We start from the raw sequence: 20826 nt of genomic DNA on the forward strand, positions 1-20826 counted from the left end.
TCTTATACAATGCAGTAAAAAATTCCTGAATCACCTTTTTCTTTTGATCATTTGATCCCACCATATTTCCCATCCCATCCTGTAACCATTCTATTTTTCTCGCGATTGCTTGCTTCCTAAGCCTATAGGACAACCATTTTCCAGCCTTGTTGGCATGTTCAAAAAAAATTGTTTATTCCTTTGAATTTTCTCTGCTAATTCATGTTGATCCAGGAGGGAAATCTCGTGTCGCGTAATATCTTTCCTCTCCCTCGCTATTACTGAGGATGGGTCTTTCTGAAGAGCCTCCTCGGCCTCTGTCAACATTCCCATCAACTCCAATCTCTTAACCCTCTCTTTCTTCCACTTATATGCCGAATACCTAATTGCTATCCCTCGAATCACTGCTTTCGCAGTGTCCCATATAATTTGAATTGGTGTATCTTCCCTTCTGTTCTCCTCAAAAAAGTATCCCATTTCCTGGTTCAACAAGTTTTTGAATTGTTCTTCTTTTAAAAGAGCTGCTCTCATTGTCCATCTATACCTCTTCTTTTCTCCTTTCCAAACCAAAACTAACGGGCTGTGATCTGCCCAGTCATTAGTCGTAATCTCTATTTCCCTAACCATCTCTTTCAATTCATGGGATGCCCATATCATATCAATTCGGGTCCATGTATGATGCCTGGGAGAGAAATAAGTATATTGCCTCTCTTCCCTGTGAAAATCTCGCCATATATCACATATACCTAATTCCTCCCTCACTTGATCCCACACCTTAGGCAATGTTCTTTTTACCCCTTTAAGTAAACGTTGCCCCGGGGTATAATCTTTATCAACGTCTACTATTGCATTGAAGTCTCCTACGATGCATATATGCTCGTATTCTAACCCTGCTATTACTTTATATAAACCTTGAAAAAAGGCACACTGGTTACAATTTGGTGCATACACATTTACCAATAAGATCTTCTTCTGAGCCAATTGAAGTTCTACCATCACTACTCTACCTTCTGTATCTGAATACACCCAGTGGGCCTCAATATTTCGCCGGACGTAAATCACTACTCCCCTTTTCTTTTGTTCTGCCAGGGACACAAAAACTTCCCCCAATTTTGGACACGCTAGTACATTCTGTTGACTTTTAGTAATATGGACTTCCTGGATACAAATTATATCATATTTTAATTTACAAAGTTTGGACCAAGTTTTTTTCCTCTTAGTAGGAGCATTAAGACCGTTAATATTGACAGAAAAAAGGCGAAACTCTTCCTGAATGTCACTGCTTCACTGTATTCTTTATTTTTTTTGCTAACCGTGTCTCCATTTGAGGGCCCGAGCCTTCCTTATCTATACTCTTCTTTTCTTTTAATCCTCCACTTCTCCCCTTGGAATCTAATTGAACTTCTTCCTGGCTTTTGCCTTCTAACTCCTCCTCATTCTCCTGATTGAACTGAGATTCAAAAAATACATGGGCATCCTGTAAGTTATCAATACGATATCTCTTGTCCTGCCACATAAAAGCCAATCCTTCTGGAATCAGCCATCGGTAGCGAATGTCAAATTTCCTAAACTCACTTGTTAGGAAATCATATTTTTTCCTCTGATCTCTCACTCTTCTTGGTAGCTGCTTAAGAATAATTACTGATCTTCCTTTAAAGCAGGGGTGTCAAACTCAATTTCATTGAGGGCCACATCAGCATTGTGGTTGCCCTCAAGGGGCCAGGTGGGTATGGCCAGGGTGGGTGTGGCCTACTGGGTGGGTGTGGCTAGAGTGCGTATGGCCTACTGGGTGAGCGTGGCCAGCTCTACATCGTTTGCATCAAGGGTGCCTATGGGGGCCTGGGCAGGAGTGGGACGGATCTGAGGGTCTCTGGCAGGAGGAGGGTCTCTGGGCCAGGGCCAAGGCAGTGGGGGCCGTTCCCTCACTGTTTCCAGGATGGCTTCGCGGGCCGCATGAAACCACTTCGCGGGCCGGATCCGGCCCCTGGGCCTTGTGTTTGACATGTCTGCTTTAAAGGATATAGTCTTCTCTCTTGCTTTCCTTAGGACCTGCTCCCGCACTGATGTTTTATTCAGTCGGACATGTATCTCTCTCGGGAGTTTGTTTCGACGTGCATAACTAGTGTAAACCCGAAATACGTCATCTATATCCCTCAACATTTCTTGTGGGTTCACCTCAAGCACTCCAGCCAAAATCTCTGTCACAATAGTTTCCAACTGCTCCTCTCGGTCCTCTTCAATGTTTTGTAAACGTAGGAAGAAGGCAGATTTATCTAATTCAAGGGCAATTATTTCATCCTCCAGGCATTTATTAGCTATCACCAGCCGGTGTTCCATACTTTCCACTTTTACATCTGTCTTATCCATTCTCGTTTCTACCACCTGGATCCGTTCCTCTTGACTCACTACCATTGTCTGCATTTCCTGGAGCTTCGTATGTATACTCCTTATTTCTCCCTTTAAACCTTCCATCTGGTTACCCATCTCAGCCTTCATTTCCCTCTTTAACTCCTCAAATCCTATAGCTGTAGTCTCCTGATTTTTCAACATTAAGTCTTGAAGTGACTTAAACATATCCTGAACTCCCTGTATAGATAAAGCGTCTTTATTCCCTGTCACTGTCTCATCTGGAAATTTGCAAGCTGTCAGGGGTGTAGTTGACGGGGATTGTATGGGCACAGGCACTATGGTCTTCTTCTTGGCAAAAGTTGTTATGGTCGCCATTTCTATTATTCTTTGGTGCTCTTCCAAAATAGCCTACACTTACTCAATCTCCAAGACTCCTCCCCAAGCACCTCGTACTCTCAATATTATCCTAATCACCTAATTTCTTCTCTAAGTTTATTAAAGTAAGGGTTAAATATGTTGTTATTATATAAGGCATAAAAAGAAAAATATAGAGAGAATATAGTAAATAGGCCCTATCAATGGCAAAAAAGAAAGGAAATAAGTAATAATATGAATAAGCCAATATTCAAAAAAAGGGGAATGTAACCCAGTTCAGTATATTTAAATTCCTTATTCTTCAAGGGAGCGTGGCAGTCCAATTCAGTTCAGTTCAGTTCCTCTTCTCTTCTCTGCTGACAAATGTTACGATGTTAAACCTCCAAGAAAGAAGCAGAAAGAAAAAAAACCCGATGCCAGATCAAATAGAAAAGGGGGTCTCCAGGCCGTTATGCATTAACGAATTAACAAGTCACCATCCAGATCCCAGATATTTCAAAAGGAGAAAAAAAAACACTTATCAAAGTTTAAAGAGTCTGTCCATCGAAGAAGAACACCAAAGAAGTAATTGGAATCCTCAAATCAGCCTGTGAGTCTCTCTAAGGCGGCTATTGTTAAAAGCCTGTATTGTTGTCTGCCGCTTTAGTCAATTAAGGCTGGATAATACTTCACGCTGCTCACCTCTCAAACGATCAACAAACGAAGGGGGGGATTTCTCATTCTCTTTTGATATTCACTCTTAACTCTGCCTGGAACGTCAGTAGCTTCCTTCTAAATTGCTGTGTCACAGCTCCAGGGCAGCCATTCTTCAGGTGCCTTCTCTCAATACCGGCACCACGGGAGGATTTCTCACTGCTAAGCAGGGATTTTGCAAGTTCCCTGCAATTGCCGAGCGTCCTCTCTTCTTCGCCTGCTGATACCCAGCTGGCGATGGCTATGTAGAGCCACACAGTATCGGGAAAACAAGCTGCGATCCGAAGACATATTCCAGGACCCGCTTGTCTGCTGTGACCTCAGCCCCGGAAGTCGGAAACCGAAATTCTCTTGACACCAGGATTTAAGCCAGTGGTTCATTTCTAAAATCCTTTGCTTCCTCATTGGATGTTGGTCTTTTGTTGGAAGTATAGATGAAAACACCACTTGTGCTTCTAATTCTTTAACTTTCTTCCCTAAGTGTTCATAATCTTGTTATTGTTTTCAGATTCATTGTTGTGTCATTGGTCCCCAAGTGTAGGAGAAGGAAGGGGTAGTAATCTGTGGGTTTGATTATTTTAGTAAGGTTCTCAGTCACATCTTTGATTTTTGCTCCAGGGAGATAACATACCTGCCTAGATTAACTATCTGGTCTGCAGACTATAGTTTCTGTTCCCCTAAGAATTGAATCTCCTATCACCAATACTCACCTTTTTTTCCCTAGTGAAATCTGGGATACTTTTCTTCCTGTCACAGGAATGTTGGGTTTTGCCTCTTTTTTAGAAACTATTGATGACTGTTCTTTTATAGGTGTCTGCATATTTTCTTCCAGCGGGAGGTTATGAAAGCGATTGTTTGGTTCCAAAGGGGCTTCACTGGAGTGGGCTAGGGTTAGGGTTAGATAGTAGGGGCTTTGCTCTTGCTTGTTGTTGTCTTCTAAAAGTGACATGTTTCCATGTCATTTTTGGAACCAGGACCAGAAGGCCTTGCTCAGTCACTCATGCATTAATCATGTTATGTTGCTGCAATGCATTCTACATGAGACTGCCCTTGAAGACCATCTGGCAACTGCAACTGGTCCATAATGCAGAGGCATGCAGTTTTGGGTGCCCTGCAATTCACCTGAGTAACACTATTGCTGTGTCAGCTACACTGGCTCCTAGTTGCTTTCCATATGCACCTCAGGGTACAGATTATCACTTTTAAAGCTCCCCATGGCACTAGACTCCCAAATGAGATCTGAGGGATCCCTATCCTTTTAACCTTCCAGAGGGCCGTGAAGACCTGTCTCTTCCCCCAAGCACTGGGCTAGCATGGGGATTGAGTTGAGAAGGTGCTTGGGGGAAAGTGTACTTTTGTTTTTAGCTATTTTTTAATGGATTGTTGTGAGCTCTCCAGAGTCATTGTATGAAAGAGGTGGATATATAAGTCCTGTCAATCAATCAATCAATCAAAATCTTCCAGATTCTTTCAGTTACCTCTGACAGTTTTCTCTTTGAAGTACACCATCACTGAATTCAGAAATGCCATGCTGAATTGTATTATCCTGGGAAACTGAAGCAAATATTGTTAACGTGGAAAGAATTGCAATCCTAAAAGAATTTCAGTTCAACAGGGGGCACACCAAGGTTTGCAGTATTTTATTTACAAGTATACATTGAACACAAAGAAACACTGATAATTAAGCCTAGCCCTAGTTAATACTGTAGTAGTGTAGCAATATGCTTCATGTTGATTATTCTAATCCAATTATATTGAAAAATTAATGTCAATAAAATTCTTGGTCATAATATTAAGAAATACAATATATAAATTGAAAATATGATTGCTTAAAATTTGAAAATGGAAGTAAAGCCTTTCTGAGTCAGATTTTAACATAATCAGAAAAGTATCCAATTGAGTATATATTGTTCAAGTTAACAGAAGAACAAGTGTGGTTTCACTGTTCAAACAGGCAGTTTGCTTCTTTAGAAAGAACAACATATTCCCACTTTTCAACTTCCACTGTGCAATCACATCACTGAGCAGGACGATTTCCCTTGTGAAGATGCCCCATCATTTTTTTCTGTTTCCAAAATTATCCTCCTGAAAACATCCACAGCAGTCTAAAAGAAGGAAAAAGAGGGAGATCCACTAAGAATCCCATGGCCATCATACAGAGTTCCTTCTTTTATGTTAGAAAAATGATCACGATGACCAGGTCTTGCTCAGTATCAGATGTATATAAGGCTAAGCCTGCTTTGCTAGCCCACCGGATGATTCCATCCTATGCACAAAAATGAGCGTTTGTAATGCAAGATCTAAGGAAAACAACTTCACCAGTGCCTAAGAAAAAGATGGCTGCTTTTTTGCTACGTGGGTCAGCCTGTTCTGGAACTCTGGAGAACTTTGAAATGTAAGTGAGTGATCTGTAACAGGGTGGGGAGAAGCAAGTGGAATCCGGTGGACTAGCAAAGCAGACCCAGTGACTGTGGAGACCTGGTGGGGCAGGATGGGGCAGGAAGTAACTATGGGGACCCCAAGGGGTTTTAAGCGGAGCATGAGGTATTTCAGTGGGTGGGTGGAAGTCTTGGGTGGTTGGAAGCAGATGGCCTGTTCCAGCACTAGACCCCCTCCCCCATGGTCTTCCCCACCCTGAGATACCTCATGTGCACTTAACAACCTGCACATTTGATTAATGAATGCATTGGGGAAAGCAGGGAGGGGGCTCATTCATTTAACATGATCCAATTAACGAATACTCGAGTTACAAATGTAATTGGTAGGCTCTATTACATTTGTAACTCGAGGATTACCTGTGGTGATTCTTACCCAACCTCCTCTTTTACTTTTTTAAAAACAGTTTTAACCAACTGAAGTCATGTGACTATATTCAGTTTCTGATGTCTGCAACAGTTTTATAATAGTCTTGGTGGCTGAAATGGGTAGCATGTAGTGATTTGTGAAAGTCAAAGACATGTCAATTTTGAATTTTCCCACATGAAAAAGAGTCATTAGCAGGTTACAGAAAGACTGACTTTGAGAATTCCTTTCCTATCTTCATTTAACTACCAGTTCCAGCTACAGAAATAATGGAAGAAGGTGAACATGGAAGTCAATTTAAAAAGAAAAGGGGGGGGGGGAGAGACCCCAAATGTCAGGACAAAATTCTTATTTAAGCCTGTTTAGAAAATGTTTTCCTTTCTCAAGGGCACTGTAAAAACAAAATTAATACAGCAGAAAGGACTAAAATGACTTACAACATAGATATAACAAAATTTCTAAAATGGGTGATTCTCTCTCTATATTCCAGCTAAATGTCTATTGTGGAATAGCATCAAATTATGAATGCAACCAAACAAGTGTGTTTATGACAAGACAGAAATGCTGCTGCAATAAACAGAAAAACAGAACTACGTGGAAAATAAATATTCTTAAAACCCACGGCATATATTTGCTTCTAATATAAATAAAAATAGAAGTAAAATGACTACCATGAAAACAAAATAAAGCACAAATTGTTTTACCTTTTGCAATGTCCATAAACTACTTGACTAGATTGCTATACAAAACTGAATGAAATTGAAAGCGACTCTGTACTGCTGTCCAGAGTTGTTGAGAGTTGAGAGACATACAAGTTTTAATAATTACAATATTTATAGGCCCTTGAGCAGACATGTCAAACACAAGGCCCGGGGGGCGGATCCGGTCTGCGAAGTGATTTCATGTGGTCCATGAAGCCATTCTGGAAACAGTGAGGGTACGGCCCCCGCTGCCTTGGCCCCAGCCCAGGCCGGCCAGGAGCCAATGTACAATTTCGTGGTGGTCATCTATGCTGAAATGCATTCAGTCTTAGCTCCACAAGGCCGTCTGGAAACAGCGAGGGACCGGCCAGTGCCGCGTTGGCATTGTACCCTGGGCACCCGCTAGGGAGGTATCACCCTTTGTGAGGAATGAAGAAATGCACCATTGCCTGGAAGTGGCCAGCACATGGCCCTGCCTACTTTGGGCAGGCTAGGGGATGGGCAGCATTGCACTTCTCTTCAGATTCGTGCCACCCGGCTCAGCCTCTCGGCACTGTGAGGAGAGTGCCCCACTACCTGCCAAAACCGGGCAGGCTGGGGGCTGGGCAGCATTGCGCAGGTAACATCGACTCTCACGCTGCTCATGGCATCCCCTCCCCCAGAGCCCACCAAGCCGGATATGTGAAGTAGGCAAGGGCCATGTGCTGGCCACTTCCAGGCAATGGTGCATTTCTTCATTCCTCATGAAGGATGACACTTCCCCAGCTGCGTTTCTTGCCTGTTTTTCTCCTTCATCTCAAATATATTCCCACCACTCTGTTCAAAAGAAGGAAGGAAGGAAGGAAGGAAGGAAGGAAGGAAGGAAGGAAGGAAGGAAGGAAGGAAGGAAGGAAGGAAGGAAGGAAGGAGGGGGAGGGTCTGAGGGAAGTCCTGCCTTAGTCCTGCCCTGCTGCCCTTTCACCATCCCCTTGCCCCCTCCTCCTGGCCTAAACTGGGGGGTCTCCGATCCTATTGCTAAGGAAGCTTTGGATACAAAGCCAGGTCTCCTCACATGGAGAGGGAGTGGGCCTCCCTCTTGACTTTGCCCTCGTACCCATCATGAGCAACCTGGCTAAGGAGAGCAAGCACAGCAGCTGCAGCCTTGAGGAGGAGGTAAGTGCAGCTGGGCGCCCCCTTGGGGAAGTGGGGCTGGGCTTAGCGCCGCGGGTGCTTGAGGGCTGGGCTGGGCATTTGACCTCCGCTCCACCATCCAGCCCCCCCCCTGCATGGCCTGAGAGGAACAGTGAGGCTCCTCCAGTGGACCATGCTTTGGCACTTGCCCCAGTCCCATCTCCTTCTGCCAGAGACCCTGAGATCTGTCACACTCCTGCCCAGGCCCCCATAGGCACCCTTGACGCGAACAATGTAGAGCTGGCCATGCCCACCCAGTAGGCCATACGCACTCCAGCCACGCCCACCCAGTAGGCCGTGCCCACCCTGGCCACACCCACCCAGCCCAAGGGCAACCGGAATGCTGATGCGGCCCTCATTGAAATTGAGTTTGACACACCTGCCCTTGAGGTTCTTCCCTCTCTCTTTTGCTCAATTTCAAAAATGGGATTTAAAATATATTTGTTACCTGGTTTTCTTTAGCAGAAGATTCCAAGAAAGCTGCATTCCATGATTCTGCTAAAGCTTTCCCTTCTTCATAGCTGATCACCCTGGAGCAGAGATGTGATAAAAAAGCAATTTGGTGCAAGGGACTCATAATAAGGAAAAGACCCACCCACTCACCTGAAATACAATGGTAGCATGACCCTGAAGTCCTGGTGTGTGATTTTTGTAGCCTTGAATTACCACACTGTATAGGAAAAGGTCTGTAGTCTTTTTCAATAGAAGGTTATGCAACCTGCCTATTGTTGGGAAGGGATGGGACTCTATTTATTTATTTATTTATTTTAATTCCATTTATATTCTATTCTATTGATATGCATATGCAAGGAAAGGGATATTCATATAGTAGAGTAATATTAAAACTTCACAAATGATCACAACTGTTTGGCAGCAACAACTTAAGTACCATCTCCAATAGCACATTACAACAGCTTCAGAAGCAATCTGCTATGTGTTATTTTGGGAACAGCCAATTGGGCCTATTAGGGAAATGCCATGTCCTTTGTAGAGTGCTATGCTAGCCATCTAAGAGAGGATCTTTATTTGGGGGTGCTTTCTTCTAAAACATTCAAAAAAGTGAAGCAACAACAAAAGAATTAGTCTGCTATCATAATTAGCTCAATTGTTAAATATTCTATTTTATTTATTAAATAAATTTATATAGCTGCCCAACTCACACATAGGTGACTCCGGGCAGATTACAACATGTTAAAAAAACATTCAACACCCCACCCCGGCATCAGCAACACAATCAAATTAGCCACTTGATTGGCTGAGTGTTGACAAAACCAGGTTTTTAGGCCCTTTTGGGAAAGCAACAGGGTGCGGGCCAACCATAACTTTGGGGGAAATATGTTCCATAAAGAATAGGCCACCACCAAGAAGGCCCTTTTTCATGGTCCTGCCAGATATACATCCCTAACCAATGGGACCCATAACATGCCCTGCCTTCCCATCCTGGTGGGCCAGGTAGAGGTACTAAGGGAGAGGTGGTCTTTCAAATAGCCTAGCCCCAAGCCACACACAAGCACATATAAATATGCTTTAACTGTAAGCAACTTTTCCAGCTAGCACAATTTTCCAAGGTGTGGTGACCTCCAGAGTTGTTGGACAATTCCTCTTATGGAACCCAACAAGCTACAGTTGCAAGAAAAAGTATGTGAACCGTTTGGGATTACGTGGAGTTTTGCATGAATTGGCCATAAAATGCGCTCTAAACGTCATGTAAGTCACAACAATAGAAAAACACAGTCTGCTTAAAATAATACTACACAAACATTAGCTGTTGTCATGTTTTAATTGAACATAAGATGGAAACATTCACAGTGCAGGGTGGAAAAAGTATGTGAACCCCTAGCCTAATCTTTATCTTTATCAGACTTATATACCGCCCTTCTCCCGTAGGACTCAGGGCGGTTCACAAGGTTTTTAAAATAACAATACAACAATTACAAAAATTAAGAACAGTTAAAATGATTACATTTAGACCTTGAATAAATATAAAAGCACAATTAAAATCCAATTAAAACCCCAATTAATACTCTCAGTCCAGGCCAGAAAGCTCAAAGAGCCAAGTCTTCAGGTCCCGGCGGAATGAGCGAAGGTCAGGGGCAGTCCTAAGCTCTACGGGCAGCTGGTTCCAAAGGGCAGGCGCACCCACAGAGAAGGCCCTCCCCCTGGGTATTATCCGCCAGAAATCTTTTACCGGCGGTACCGAGAAGACCCTCCCTGTGGGAGCGCACAGGACGAAGGGAGCTTGATGCCGGAAGCAGGTGTTCCCTCAGATATCCCGGACCCAAGCCATTTAGGGCTTTATAGGTCATCACCAGCACCTTGAATCTCACCCGGAGGGCAACCGGAAGCCAATGCAGCTCGCGGAGCAGAGGTATTACATGGGAGTATCGGGAAACCCCCATCACAACCCGCGCGGCTGCATTCTGCACCAGCTGAAGCCTCCGAGTGGTCCTCAAGGGCAGCCCCATGTAGAGAGCATTGCAGTAGTCCAATTGGGAGGTCACGAGGGCATGAGTGACTGTGCGCAGGGCATCTCGGTCCAGGTAGGGCCGCAACTGGCGCACCAGGCAAACCTGGGCAAAGGCCCCCCTGGTCACAGCTCCTATATGGTCTTCAAAACTGAGCCGCGAATCTAGGAGGACACCCAAGTTGTGAGCCCTATCAACGGGGGGTAACACCTCACCCCCCATCATTAAAGGTGGAATGAACTGGTTAGTCCGAGATGCCGGTATGCACAGCCACTCAGTCTTGGCAGGATTGAGACGAAGCCCGTTTCTCCCCATCCAGACCCGGACCGCCTCCAGGCAACGGGACATCACGGCGAGGGCATCACTGGGTTGGTTCGGGGTGGAGAAAAAAAGTTGATGATGATACCCCACCCCGAAACCACGAATGATCTCACCCAGCGGCTTCATATAGATGTTGAACAGGAGGGGAGAGAGAACCGACCCCTGAGGAACTCCACAAACGAGAGGCCTCGGGGCGGACCTCTGCCCTCCCGTCAACACCGACTGCGAGTGGCCCAGGAGATAGGAGGAGAACCACTGCAAAACAGTGCCTCCCACTCCCAACCCCCTGAGACGCCGCAGTAGGATAACATGGTCGATGGTATCAAAAGCCGCTGAGAGATCTAATAGAACTAGGACAGAGGAACAACCCGTCCCGAGCCCGCCAGAGATCATTCACCAGTGCGACCAATGCCGTCTCCGTGCTGTACCCGGGCCTGAAACCCGATTGGTACGGGTCCAGATAATCAGTTTCCTCCAGGAACAGAGGAAGCTGATGCGCCACCACACTCTCAACAACCTTCGTCAAAAAGCGAAAGTTGGAGACCGGACGATAGTTGTTTAAAATCGCTGGGTCCAGGGCAGGCTTCTTGAGAAGGGGCCTCACCACCGCCTCCTTCAAAGCGGCGGGGAAGACACCCTAACTCAAAGAGACAGATATTACTGCCTGGAACCAGCTCCGTGTCTCCTCCCGAGCCGCATAAATCAGCCAGGAGGGACACGGGTCCAATAAACAGGTGGTGGAACTCAGCCTCCCCATAATCCTGTCCACATCATCAGGGGAAACAGGATCAAACTCAGTCGAGATAACATGCTCAAGACTGTCCGATTCCTCCACATCAGACTCTGCCCAGTTAGAGTCCAAACCGGCCCGGATCTGAGTGATTTTTGTCCGTCAGATGATGACTAAACTCCTCGGCCCGCTCCTGCAAGGGCTCCTCCCTCACCTCCTGATTAAGGAGGGAGCGAGTCACCCTAAAAAGGGTGGCCGGGCGATTATCTGTGGACACGATGAGGGCAGCGAGGTAATTAGCCTTAGGCGTCCTCATCGCCGCAAGATAAGACCTTATAAAGGTTCTTAACTGCAATCGGTCAGATTCAGAACAGCTGGACCTCCAACCGCTCTCTAGACCCCGTCTCCGACGCTTCATCTCCCGGAGCTCCACAGAAAACCATGGAGCCCAACGGGATCTGCGCCGGGTCAGGGGTTGCAAGGGTACAACACGGTTGAGTGCCTCAGTGGCCGCCCTTTCCCAGGCACCCACCAAGGCATCAACTGGGCTGTGAGTGAAAACGATGGGTATAGACCCAAGTGCCATCTGGAACCGTTCTGGGTCCATTAGGCGCCTGGGGCGGAACCACCTGGTCAGTTCTGCAGCCCAGCGGCGGGGGGTGGCATAACGGAAAACCAGCCGCAGGAGATGATGATCGGACCATGACAGGGGAACAATGACTGGCGAACCCCCTCCCAGATCATCCAACCACTGTCCAGACAGGAACACCAGGTCGAGAGTGTGACCCCCCCACATGAGTCAGGCCTTGAATTACCTGGGTCAGGTCCATGGCCATCATGGAAGCCATGAACTCCCAGGCTAACTCCAACAACCCTCCCAGGGAAGGCAGGTTGAAGTCACCCAGAACTATAAGCCTGGGGAACTCCACCGCCAACCCTGAGAGGGTGTCGAGAAGCTCGGGCAGGGCTGTTGCCGCACAGCTGGGCGCCAGGTATGTGAGCAACAAGCCCATCTGAGCCCGGGGGCCGCATCTCAGGAGAAGGGACTCACTCCCACCAATCTGGACAATGGTGGTCTCCCGCAGACATAAAGTCTCCCGAATAACCACCGCCACCCCTCCACCCCTACCCTGAGCCCGTGGCCGGTGTAGCACACGGAAACCTGGGGGGCATAACTCGGTCATAGGGACCCCTCCCTCCGAGCCCAACCAAGTTTCCATAATGCATGCCAGATCCGCGCATTCCTCCTCGATCAAGTCACGAACGAGGGGAGCCTTATTAACAACGGATCTGGCATTAAGATAAACCAGCCTAAGCTCAGGGACCTGATCACCCTCATCCCCTGGCAAAAGGGTGCTAACCAGAGGGTCGGAGCGCGCCACCGCACGAAGACAGCAGGGGCGCGATCCCAGACGTTGATGCGGCCCTCCGTGCAACCACCTGCCGCCATTCCCTATCGTCGTGGGGATTTGAAACCCCACCCCAGCACACACAGAACCAGCAGCCTCCACCCCCAAACCCATCCCGCCGGGACCCCTAACAGGCCCAGACTGAGTACCGGTTAAAAATTCCCTCCCCACCCTACTATCCCTCCCCCTCCCTAACCCTTTAAAATACCCAGCTAAAAAATGTATCAGGGGCCTCTTAATGCGTCTCCACCAGAGGCCTCTAGTTAAGCCCAGCCACCTCTCGGGGTCCCAACAATTGGGCCCGTCATCAAGGGAGATGATAGAAAGGGAGGCTGGTCGTATCCAGGAGGGAGAGACCCCCCCTGAGGGTGTACAAGTCTGATCTAGAGTATTGCAATCGAGCCATGGAATAATAATGTCCGTATAAGCCATTGTCCATGAATGGAGGGTCAGATGTTATTAAGATGTTAAAATGTTAAATCCGGAACATGTCTTCATGCACCAATCCGCCAATCCGGCTCTGCTCTCACCTGAGCCGGTCCAGACAAAGAGCCCATAACTGTCCTCTCACAAGAGCTAATTGGAGCCAGGAGTGAGCCAACCTTGACTCCAATCAGTGTGATGATATTGGATGTGTTGCTGACAGCTGTCCTGCCCTTTAAAAACACACACCTGTTTTGGGTTTACTGGTCTCAAGAAGCACTGTCTGATGTGAACCATGCCTCGCAGAAAAGAGCTCTCAGAAGACCTACGATCAAGAATTGTTGACTTGCATGAAGCTGGAAAGGGTTACAAAAGTATCTCCAAAAGCCTTGATGTTCATGTGTCCACGGTAAGACAGACTGTCTACAAATGGAGAAAGTTTAGCACTGTTGCTACTCTCCCTAGGCATGGTCGTCCTGTAAAAATGACTGCAAGAGCACAGCGCATAATGCTTAATGAGGTAAAGAAGAATCCTAGAGTGTCAGCTAAAGACCTACAGAAATCTCTGGCACATGCTAACATTTTTGTTGACACATCTACAATAAGGAAAACATTAAACAAGAATGGAGTACATGGGAGGACACTACGGAGGAAGCCATTGCTGTCCAAAAAAAAATATTGCAACACGTTTGAAGTTTGCAAAAGAGCACCTGGATGTTCCACAGCACTACTGGCAAAATATACTGTGGACAGATGAAACCAAAATTGAGTTGTTTGGGAAAAACACACTACACTATGTGTGGAGAAAAAAAGGCACAGCACACCAACATCAAAACCTCATCCCCACTGTAAAACATGGCGGAGGGAGCATCATGGTTTGGGGCTGCTTTGCTGCCTCAGGGCCTGGACGGATTGTTGTCATTGATGGGAAAATGAATTCCAGAGTTTATCAGGACATTTTGCAGGAAAACGTACGACCATCTGTCCGCCAACTGAAGCTCCGCAGAGGATGGGTGATGCAACAGGACAATGACCCAAAGCATACAAGTAATTCAACAAAACAATGGCTTCAACAGAACAGAATACGCCTTCTGGAGTGGCCCAGTCAGAGTCCTGACCTCAACCCGATTGAAATGCTGTGGCGTGACCTTAAGAAAGCGATTCACACCAGACATCCCAAGAATATTGCTACACTGAAACAGTTTTGTGCAGAGGAGTGGTCCAAAATTACTCCAGATCATTGTGCAGGTCTGATCTGCAACTACAGGAAACGTTTGGTTGAGGTTATTGCTGCCAAAGGAGGGTCAACCAGTTGTTAAGTCCAAAGGTTCACATACTTTTTCCACCCTGCACTGTGAATGTTTCAATCTTATGTTCAATTAAAACATGACAACAGCTAATGTTTGTGTAGTATTATTTCAAGCAGACTATGTTTTTCTATTGTTGTGACTTACATGACGTTTAGAGCGTATTTTATGGCCAATTCATGCAAAACTCCACGTAATCCCAAAGGGTTCACATACTTTTTCTTGCAACTGTACCAGCAAGAGGTTATGGGAGTTGCAACCCAACACATTTGGGGAATGTCAGGTTAGAGAAAGCAACTGGGACAGGGAGAAACCTCTGTGGCTGTATTGTTGCAATGCACATTATCAGTCAAATGAAGAAATACTACATGTCCTCAATGATAGCCAAGTAAGGTCATTGCTAACATCTTGAATAACCCTGAAACTGGCCAAAATTCTCAATACAGTAGTAGTGGTAGAGGTAGCAGTGGCCATGGTGCCATAAGAATAACATGAATAAGAAGCAAGAAATGCAAAGAATATTTCCAAGTGTGATTGCAATGCATGAAATGATATGCCAGGGGAAACCTCAAGTTCGATAAAACACATAAAGGGAAAGAAAAGCAAAAGGCAGTAAAACACTGCCAAAAGAGTGAAAATAAAATCTCAGAATAATTTGTCTGACAAATATGGCTACCAATGAACTATTGCCCCAGACCTATCCCTAATTAAGCCTTAGTGTAATGAAAAATATTCTTTATTTTCACAACAGTTGCACATTTTTACCTACATGCTTGTCAGGCGGAAAAGACCAGGACCACATGTGAAGTTCCAATTAAACAGATTTATTGCTCATGCCTAGAATTCTCAACTAACGGTTAGCATCTGCTAGAAGTCAATGGAATTCATGGTGGGTTGGATCTAGTACGTTTGTGGCTAGGCTAATCCCTCTTTTGACCCCATCCCGACTGCCACTCCTTCTCTTACAGGTGAAACTCGAAAAATTAGAATATCGTGCAAAAGTTCATTTATTTCAGTAATGCAACTTCAAAGGGGAAACTAATATATGAGATAGACTCATTATATGCAAAGCAAGATAGTTCAAGCCGTGATTTGTCATAATTGTGATGATTATGGCGTACAGCTCATGAAAACCCCAAATCCACAATCTCAGAAAATTAGAATATTACATGCAATCAATAAAACAAGGAGTGTACATAGAACAATATCGGACCTCTGAAAAGTATAAGCATGCATATGTACTCAGTAGTTGGTTTGGGCCCCTTTTGCAGCAATTACTGCCTCAATGCGGCGTGGCATGGAAGCTATCAGCCTGTGGCACTGCTGAGGTGTTATGGAAAACCAGGATGCTTCAATAGCGGTCTTCAGCTCTTCTGCATTGTTCGGTCTCATGTCTCTCATCTTTCTCTTGGCAACTTAAAAGGGGAAACTATTATATGAGATAGACTCATTACATGCAAAGCAAGATAGTTCAAGCCGTGATTTGTCATAATTGTGATGATTATGGCTTAAAGCTCATGAAAACCCCAAATCCACAATCTCAGAAAATTAGAATATTGTGAAAAGGTGCAATATTCTAGGCTCAAAGTGTCCCACTCTAATCAGCTAATTAAGCCATAACACCTGCAAAGGGTTCCTGAGCCTTTAAATGGTCTCTCAGTCTGGTTCAGTAGGAATCACAATCATGGGGAAGACTGCTGACCTGACAGTTGTGCAGAAAACCATCATTGACACCCTCCATAAGGAGGAAAAGCCTCAAAAGGTAATTGCAAAAGAGGTTTGATGTTCCCAAAGTGCAGTATCAAAGCACATTAATAGAAAGTTATGTGGAAGGGAAAAGTGTGGAAGAAAAAGGTGCACAAGCAGCCGGGATGACCGCAGCCTAGAGAGGATTGTCAGGAAAAGGCCATTCAAAAGTGTTGGGGACTTTCACAAGGAGTGGACTGAGGCTGGAGTCAGTGCATCAAGAGTCACCACACACAGACGGATCCTGGACATGGGCTTCAAATCTCGTATTCCTCTTGTCAAGCCGCTCCTGAACAACAAACAACGTCAGAAGCGTCTTACCTGGGCTAAAGAAAAACAGACCTGGTCTGTTGCTCAGTGGTCCAAAGTCCTCTTTTCTGATGAGAGCAACTTTTGCATCTCATTTGGAAACCAAGGACCCAGAGTCTGGAGGAAGAATGGAGAGGCACACACTGCAAGATGCTTGAAGTCCAGTGTGAAGTTTCCACAGTCTGTGTTGATTTGGGGAGCCATGTCATCTGCTGGTGTTGGTCCACTATGCTTCATTAAGTCCAGGGTCAACGCAGCCGTCTACCAGGAGATTTTGGAGCACTTCATGCTTCCTTCCGCAGACGAGCTTTATGGGGATGCTGACTTCATTTTCCAGCAGGAACTGGCACCTGCCCACACTGCCAAAAGCACCAAAACCTGGTTCAATGACCGTGGGATTACTGTGCTTGATTGGCCAGCAAACTCGCCTGACCTGAACCCCATAGAGAATCTATGGGGCATTGCCAAGAGAAAGATGAGAGACATGAGACCGAACAATGCAGAAGAGCTGAAGGCCGCTATTGAAGCATCCTGGTCTTCCATAACACCTCAGCAGTGCCACAGGCTGATAGCTTCCATGCCAGGCCGCATTGAGGCAGTAATTGCTGCAAAAGGGGCCCAAACCAACTACTGAGTACATATGCATGTTTATACTTTTCAGAGGTCCAATATTGTTCTATGTACACTCCTTGTTTTATTGATTGCATGTAATATTCTAATTTTCTGAGATTGTGGATTTGGGGTTTTCATGAGCTGTACGCCATAATCATCACAATTATGACAAATCACGGCTTGAACTATCTTGCTTTGCATGTAATGAGTCTATCTCATATATTAGTTTCCCCTTTGAAGTTGCATTACTGAAATAAATGAACTTTTGCACGATATTCTAATTTTTCAAGTTTCACCTGTACTTTACTTTAAACTAATACTTTACTAAACATTTTAATTTTAACAGGACTGCAGCAGAACCTTCATTGTTTTAAGGAAAATATTCAATACCGTTCCATATGCAGGTCTTTCTTATTTCCAACCAATGTAATGGGAATCCTGTGGAAGAAAAAACATACAACTACTTTCAGAGTAGAAGTGAATACACGGGGAATAAAACAATAGAAAAATTTTAAAAACTAAACACGGAATGAAACAACTGTGTTGGTACTTACTGGACTTTTCCCACCATATCCAATAACTTTCCATGGATAACTTTAATCACTTCAAAACTGCAAAATAAAAGGATTACAACATACTCAATGACTAAGGGTGCACTTATAACATTTCTCCCCAGTCTACAGTTTTAAACAGATCACATGACTTTATTAAACTCTTAGGGTGTCTATTTGCCTAGAAATAAATGTGTAAAATAAGGGTGGTGTTTCTGAAACGTTCCACTTTCCCTCAGAACATTCTGTCTTTCCAGAAATGTATAGGTACATTTTTAAATGATCAATTAATCTTTAACTCAGTTTATCCAAGGCAAGAAATGTTAGCTGGACTGTGTATGAATTTGATTGTTAAAAATTGTTAAATTGCGTAACAACTAAATACAATGATTGCATATTCAAAATAAGGGGGGCTGTACTACATTATTATGGTTTGTTGCACAGTCAGCCAGATGTTCAGACTGGATTTGGCATTTTTGTCCACCTATTGAATCCTTCCCAATGACCTGGGATAGGCAGATGTTGATGTTTTATGGAGTTAGAGCAGGGGTCTTCAAACTTGGCCCTTTTATGACTTGTGGACTTCAACTCCCAGAATTCCTCAGCCTGGCTGAGGAATTCTGGGAGTTGAAGTCCACAAGTCATAAAAGGGCCATGTTTGAAGACCCCTGAATTAGAGGTATTTGTTGCAGGATGCCAGCTGTTCCAATCAAAGTTGCCTTTTGCAATTGACTGGTGGTGAATTTGTCAACGCTGATAGTGCTCAAGTGGTGCTCCAGTTGTTTTGGGATTGCACCCAAGGCGCCTATGACTATAGGTACTACCTTTGCTTTCTTTTGCCATCACAGCCACTGTATTTTTATTTGCAGGTCTTTGTATTTTGTTATCTTCTCCAGTTCCTTCTCTTTTATTCTGCTGTATCCAGGCACTGCCACATCCACTATCCAGACTTTTTTTCTTTCTTATCGGCAATTGTTAAGTCTGGGGTGTTATGTGGCAAGTGCCTGTCTGTTTGAATTCTAAAGTCTCAGAGCACTTTAGTTCTTCATTTTCTATGACTTTCTGTATTTTATGGTCCCACCAGTTCTTGCTTGCAGGTAAATGGTATTTCTTGCAGATCTTCTAATGCACCATTATTGCTACATTGTCATGCTGTTCTTTGTAAGTCAGTCTGTGTGATCTTCTTGCAGCAGCTAACCAGGTGGTCCACTGTTTCTTTAGTTTCTTTGCAAAGGCGGCACTTGCTATCTGTTGCTGTCTTCTCAATTCTGGCTTTGTATCCATTTGTTCTTAAGACTTGTTCTTATGCATACAGAATTAGCCCCTCTGTGTTTTTCTTCAACTTTCTTGCTGCTGCTATTATTATTATTATTATTATTATTATTATTATTATTATTATTATTATTATTATTATTATTATTATTATTATTATTCTTCATTGCACAGTCAGCCAGATGTTCAGACTGGATTGGCATTTTTGTCTACCTATCGAGTCTTTACCTGGGATAGGCAGATGTGGATGTTTGATGATATTATAGATATCATCGCATGATGGAAGCAGTTCCTAGTAAGGCTGCCTTTTGCAATTGACTAATGGATAACCTCCAGAGAACTCAGAACTCACACATGTGCAGTTTAGAAGACCCTGTGTTTACACTACAGGTAGTCCTTGACTTACAACTGTACATTTAGTGACCATTCAAAGTTAAAATAGCACTGAAAAACGTGGCTTATGACCAGCCCTCCCACTTACGACCATCGTAGCATCCCCATAGTCATGTGATCAAAATTTAGGTGCAACTGGCATGTATTTATGATGGTTTCAGCATCCTGGGGTCATGTGATCATCATTTGTGACCTTCCCAGCTGGCTTCTGATAAGCAAAGTCAAAGGGGGAAGCCAGATAAGCTTAACAATCGCCAGATTCACTTAACTGCAGTGATTAGCTTAACAACCGTGGCAAAAAAGGACATAAAATCAGGTATGACTCACTTAACAACTGCTTTACAGATCAACAGAAATTCTGGTCCCAACTGTGGTCGTACGTTGAAGACTACCTCTATGAAGATCCAACTCCTATACTTTAAAAACATACTATCAATCTCTTTATAATTGTACTAAAAGCTCAATTTACAGGTGAAACTCAAAAAATTAGAATATCGTGCAAAAGTTCATTTATTTCAGTAATGCAACTTCAAAGGGGAAACTAATATATGAGATAGACTCATTGCATGCAAAGCAAGATAGTTCAAGCCGTGATTTGTCATAATTGTGATGGTTATGGCGTACAGCTCATGAAAACCCCAAATCCACAATCTCAGAAAATTAGAATATTACATGCAATCAATAAAACAAGGAGTGTACATAGAACAATATCGGACCTTTGAAAAGTATAAGCATGCATATGTACTCAGTACTTGGTTTGGGCCCCTTTTGCAGCAATTACTGCCTCAATGCGGTGTGGCATGGAAGCTATCAGCCTGTGGCACTGCTGAGGTGTTATGGAAGACCAGGATGCTTCAATAGCGGCCTTCAGCTCTTCTGCATTGTTCGGTCTCATGTCTCTCATCTTTCTCTTGGCAATGCCCCATAGATTCTCTATGGGGTTCAGGTCAGGCGAGTTTGCTGGCCAATCAAGCACAGTAATCCCACGGTCATTGAACCAGGTTTTGGTGCTTTTGGCAGTGTGGGCAGGTGCCAAGTCCTGCTGGAAAATGAAGTCAGCATCCCCATAAAGCTCGTCTGCGGAAGGAAGCATGAAGTGCTCCAAAATCTCCTGGTAGACGGTAGCGTTGACCCTGGACTTAATGAAGCACAGTGGACCAACACCAGCAGATGACATGGCTCCCCAAATCAACACAGACTGTGGAAACCTCACACTGGA

At 44.6% G+C, this 20826-nt stretch overlaps 1 protein-coding gene across 3 annotated transcripts in view; it reads right to left on the reverse strand.

Moving 5' to 3' along the window:
- Positions 1-20826, reverse strand: part of LOC308676212 (GTP-binding protein Rheb-like) — a 112734-nt gene that overhangs the window by 25451 nt on the left and 66457 nt on the right. For 2 of the 3 annotated variants that reach the window (XM_081341995.1, XM_081341996.1), the window contains exons 6-9: positions 19935-20018; positions 17946-18002; positions 17782-17829; positions 8518-8599 (exon numbers count right to left, since the gene is read on the reverse strand). In XM_081341995.1, the coding sequence (XP_081198121.1) occupies positions 8518-8599; positions 17782-17829; positions 17946-18002; positions 19935-20018 (271 nt within the window). Of the gene's footprint in view, positions 1-5021; positions 5502-8517; positions 8600-17781; positions 17830-17945; positions 18003-19934; positions 20019-20826 lie in introns of those variants that run through there. The other variant, XM_081341997.1, reaches the window with a different exon arrangement.

Source organism: Vipera berus (genome assembly GCF_964194415.1).
Source record: "Vipera berus genome assembly, chromosome: W".
In the NCBI taxonomy this organism is placed as follows: domain Eukaryota; kingdom Metazoa; phylum Chordata; class Lepidosauria; order Squamata; family Viperidae; genus Vipera; species Vipera berus.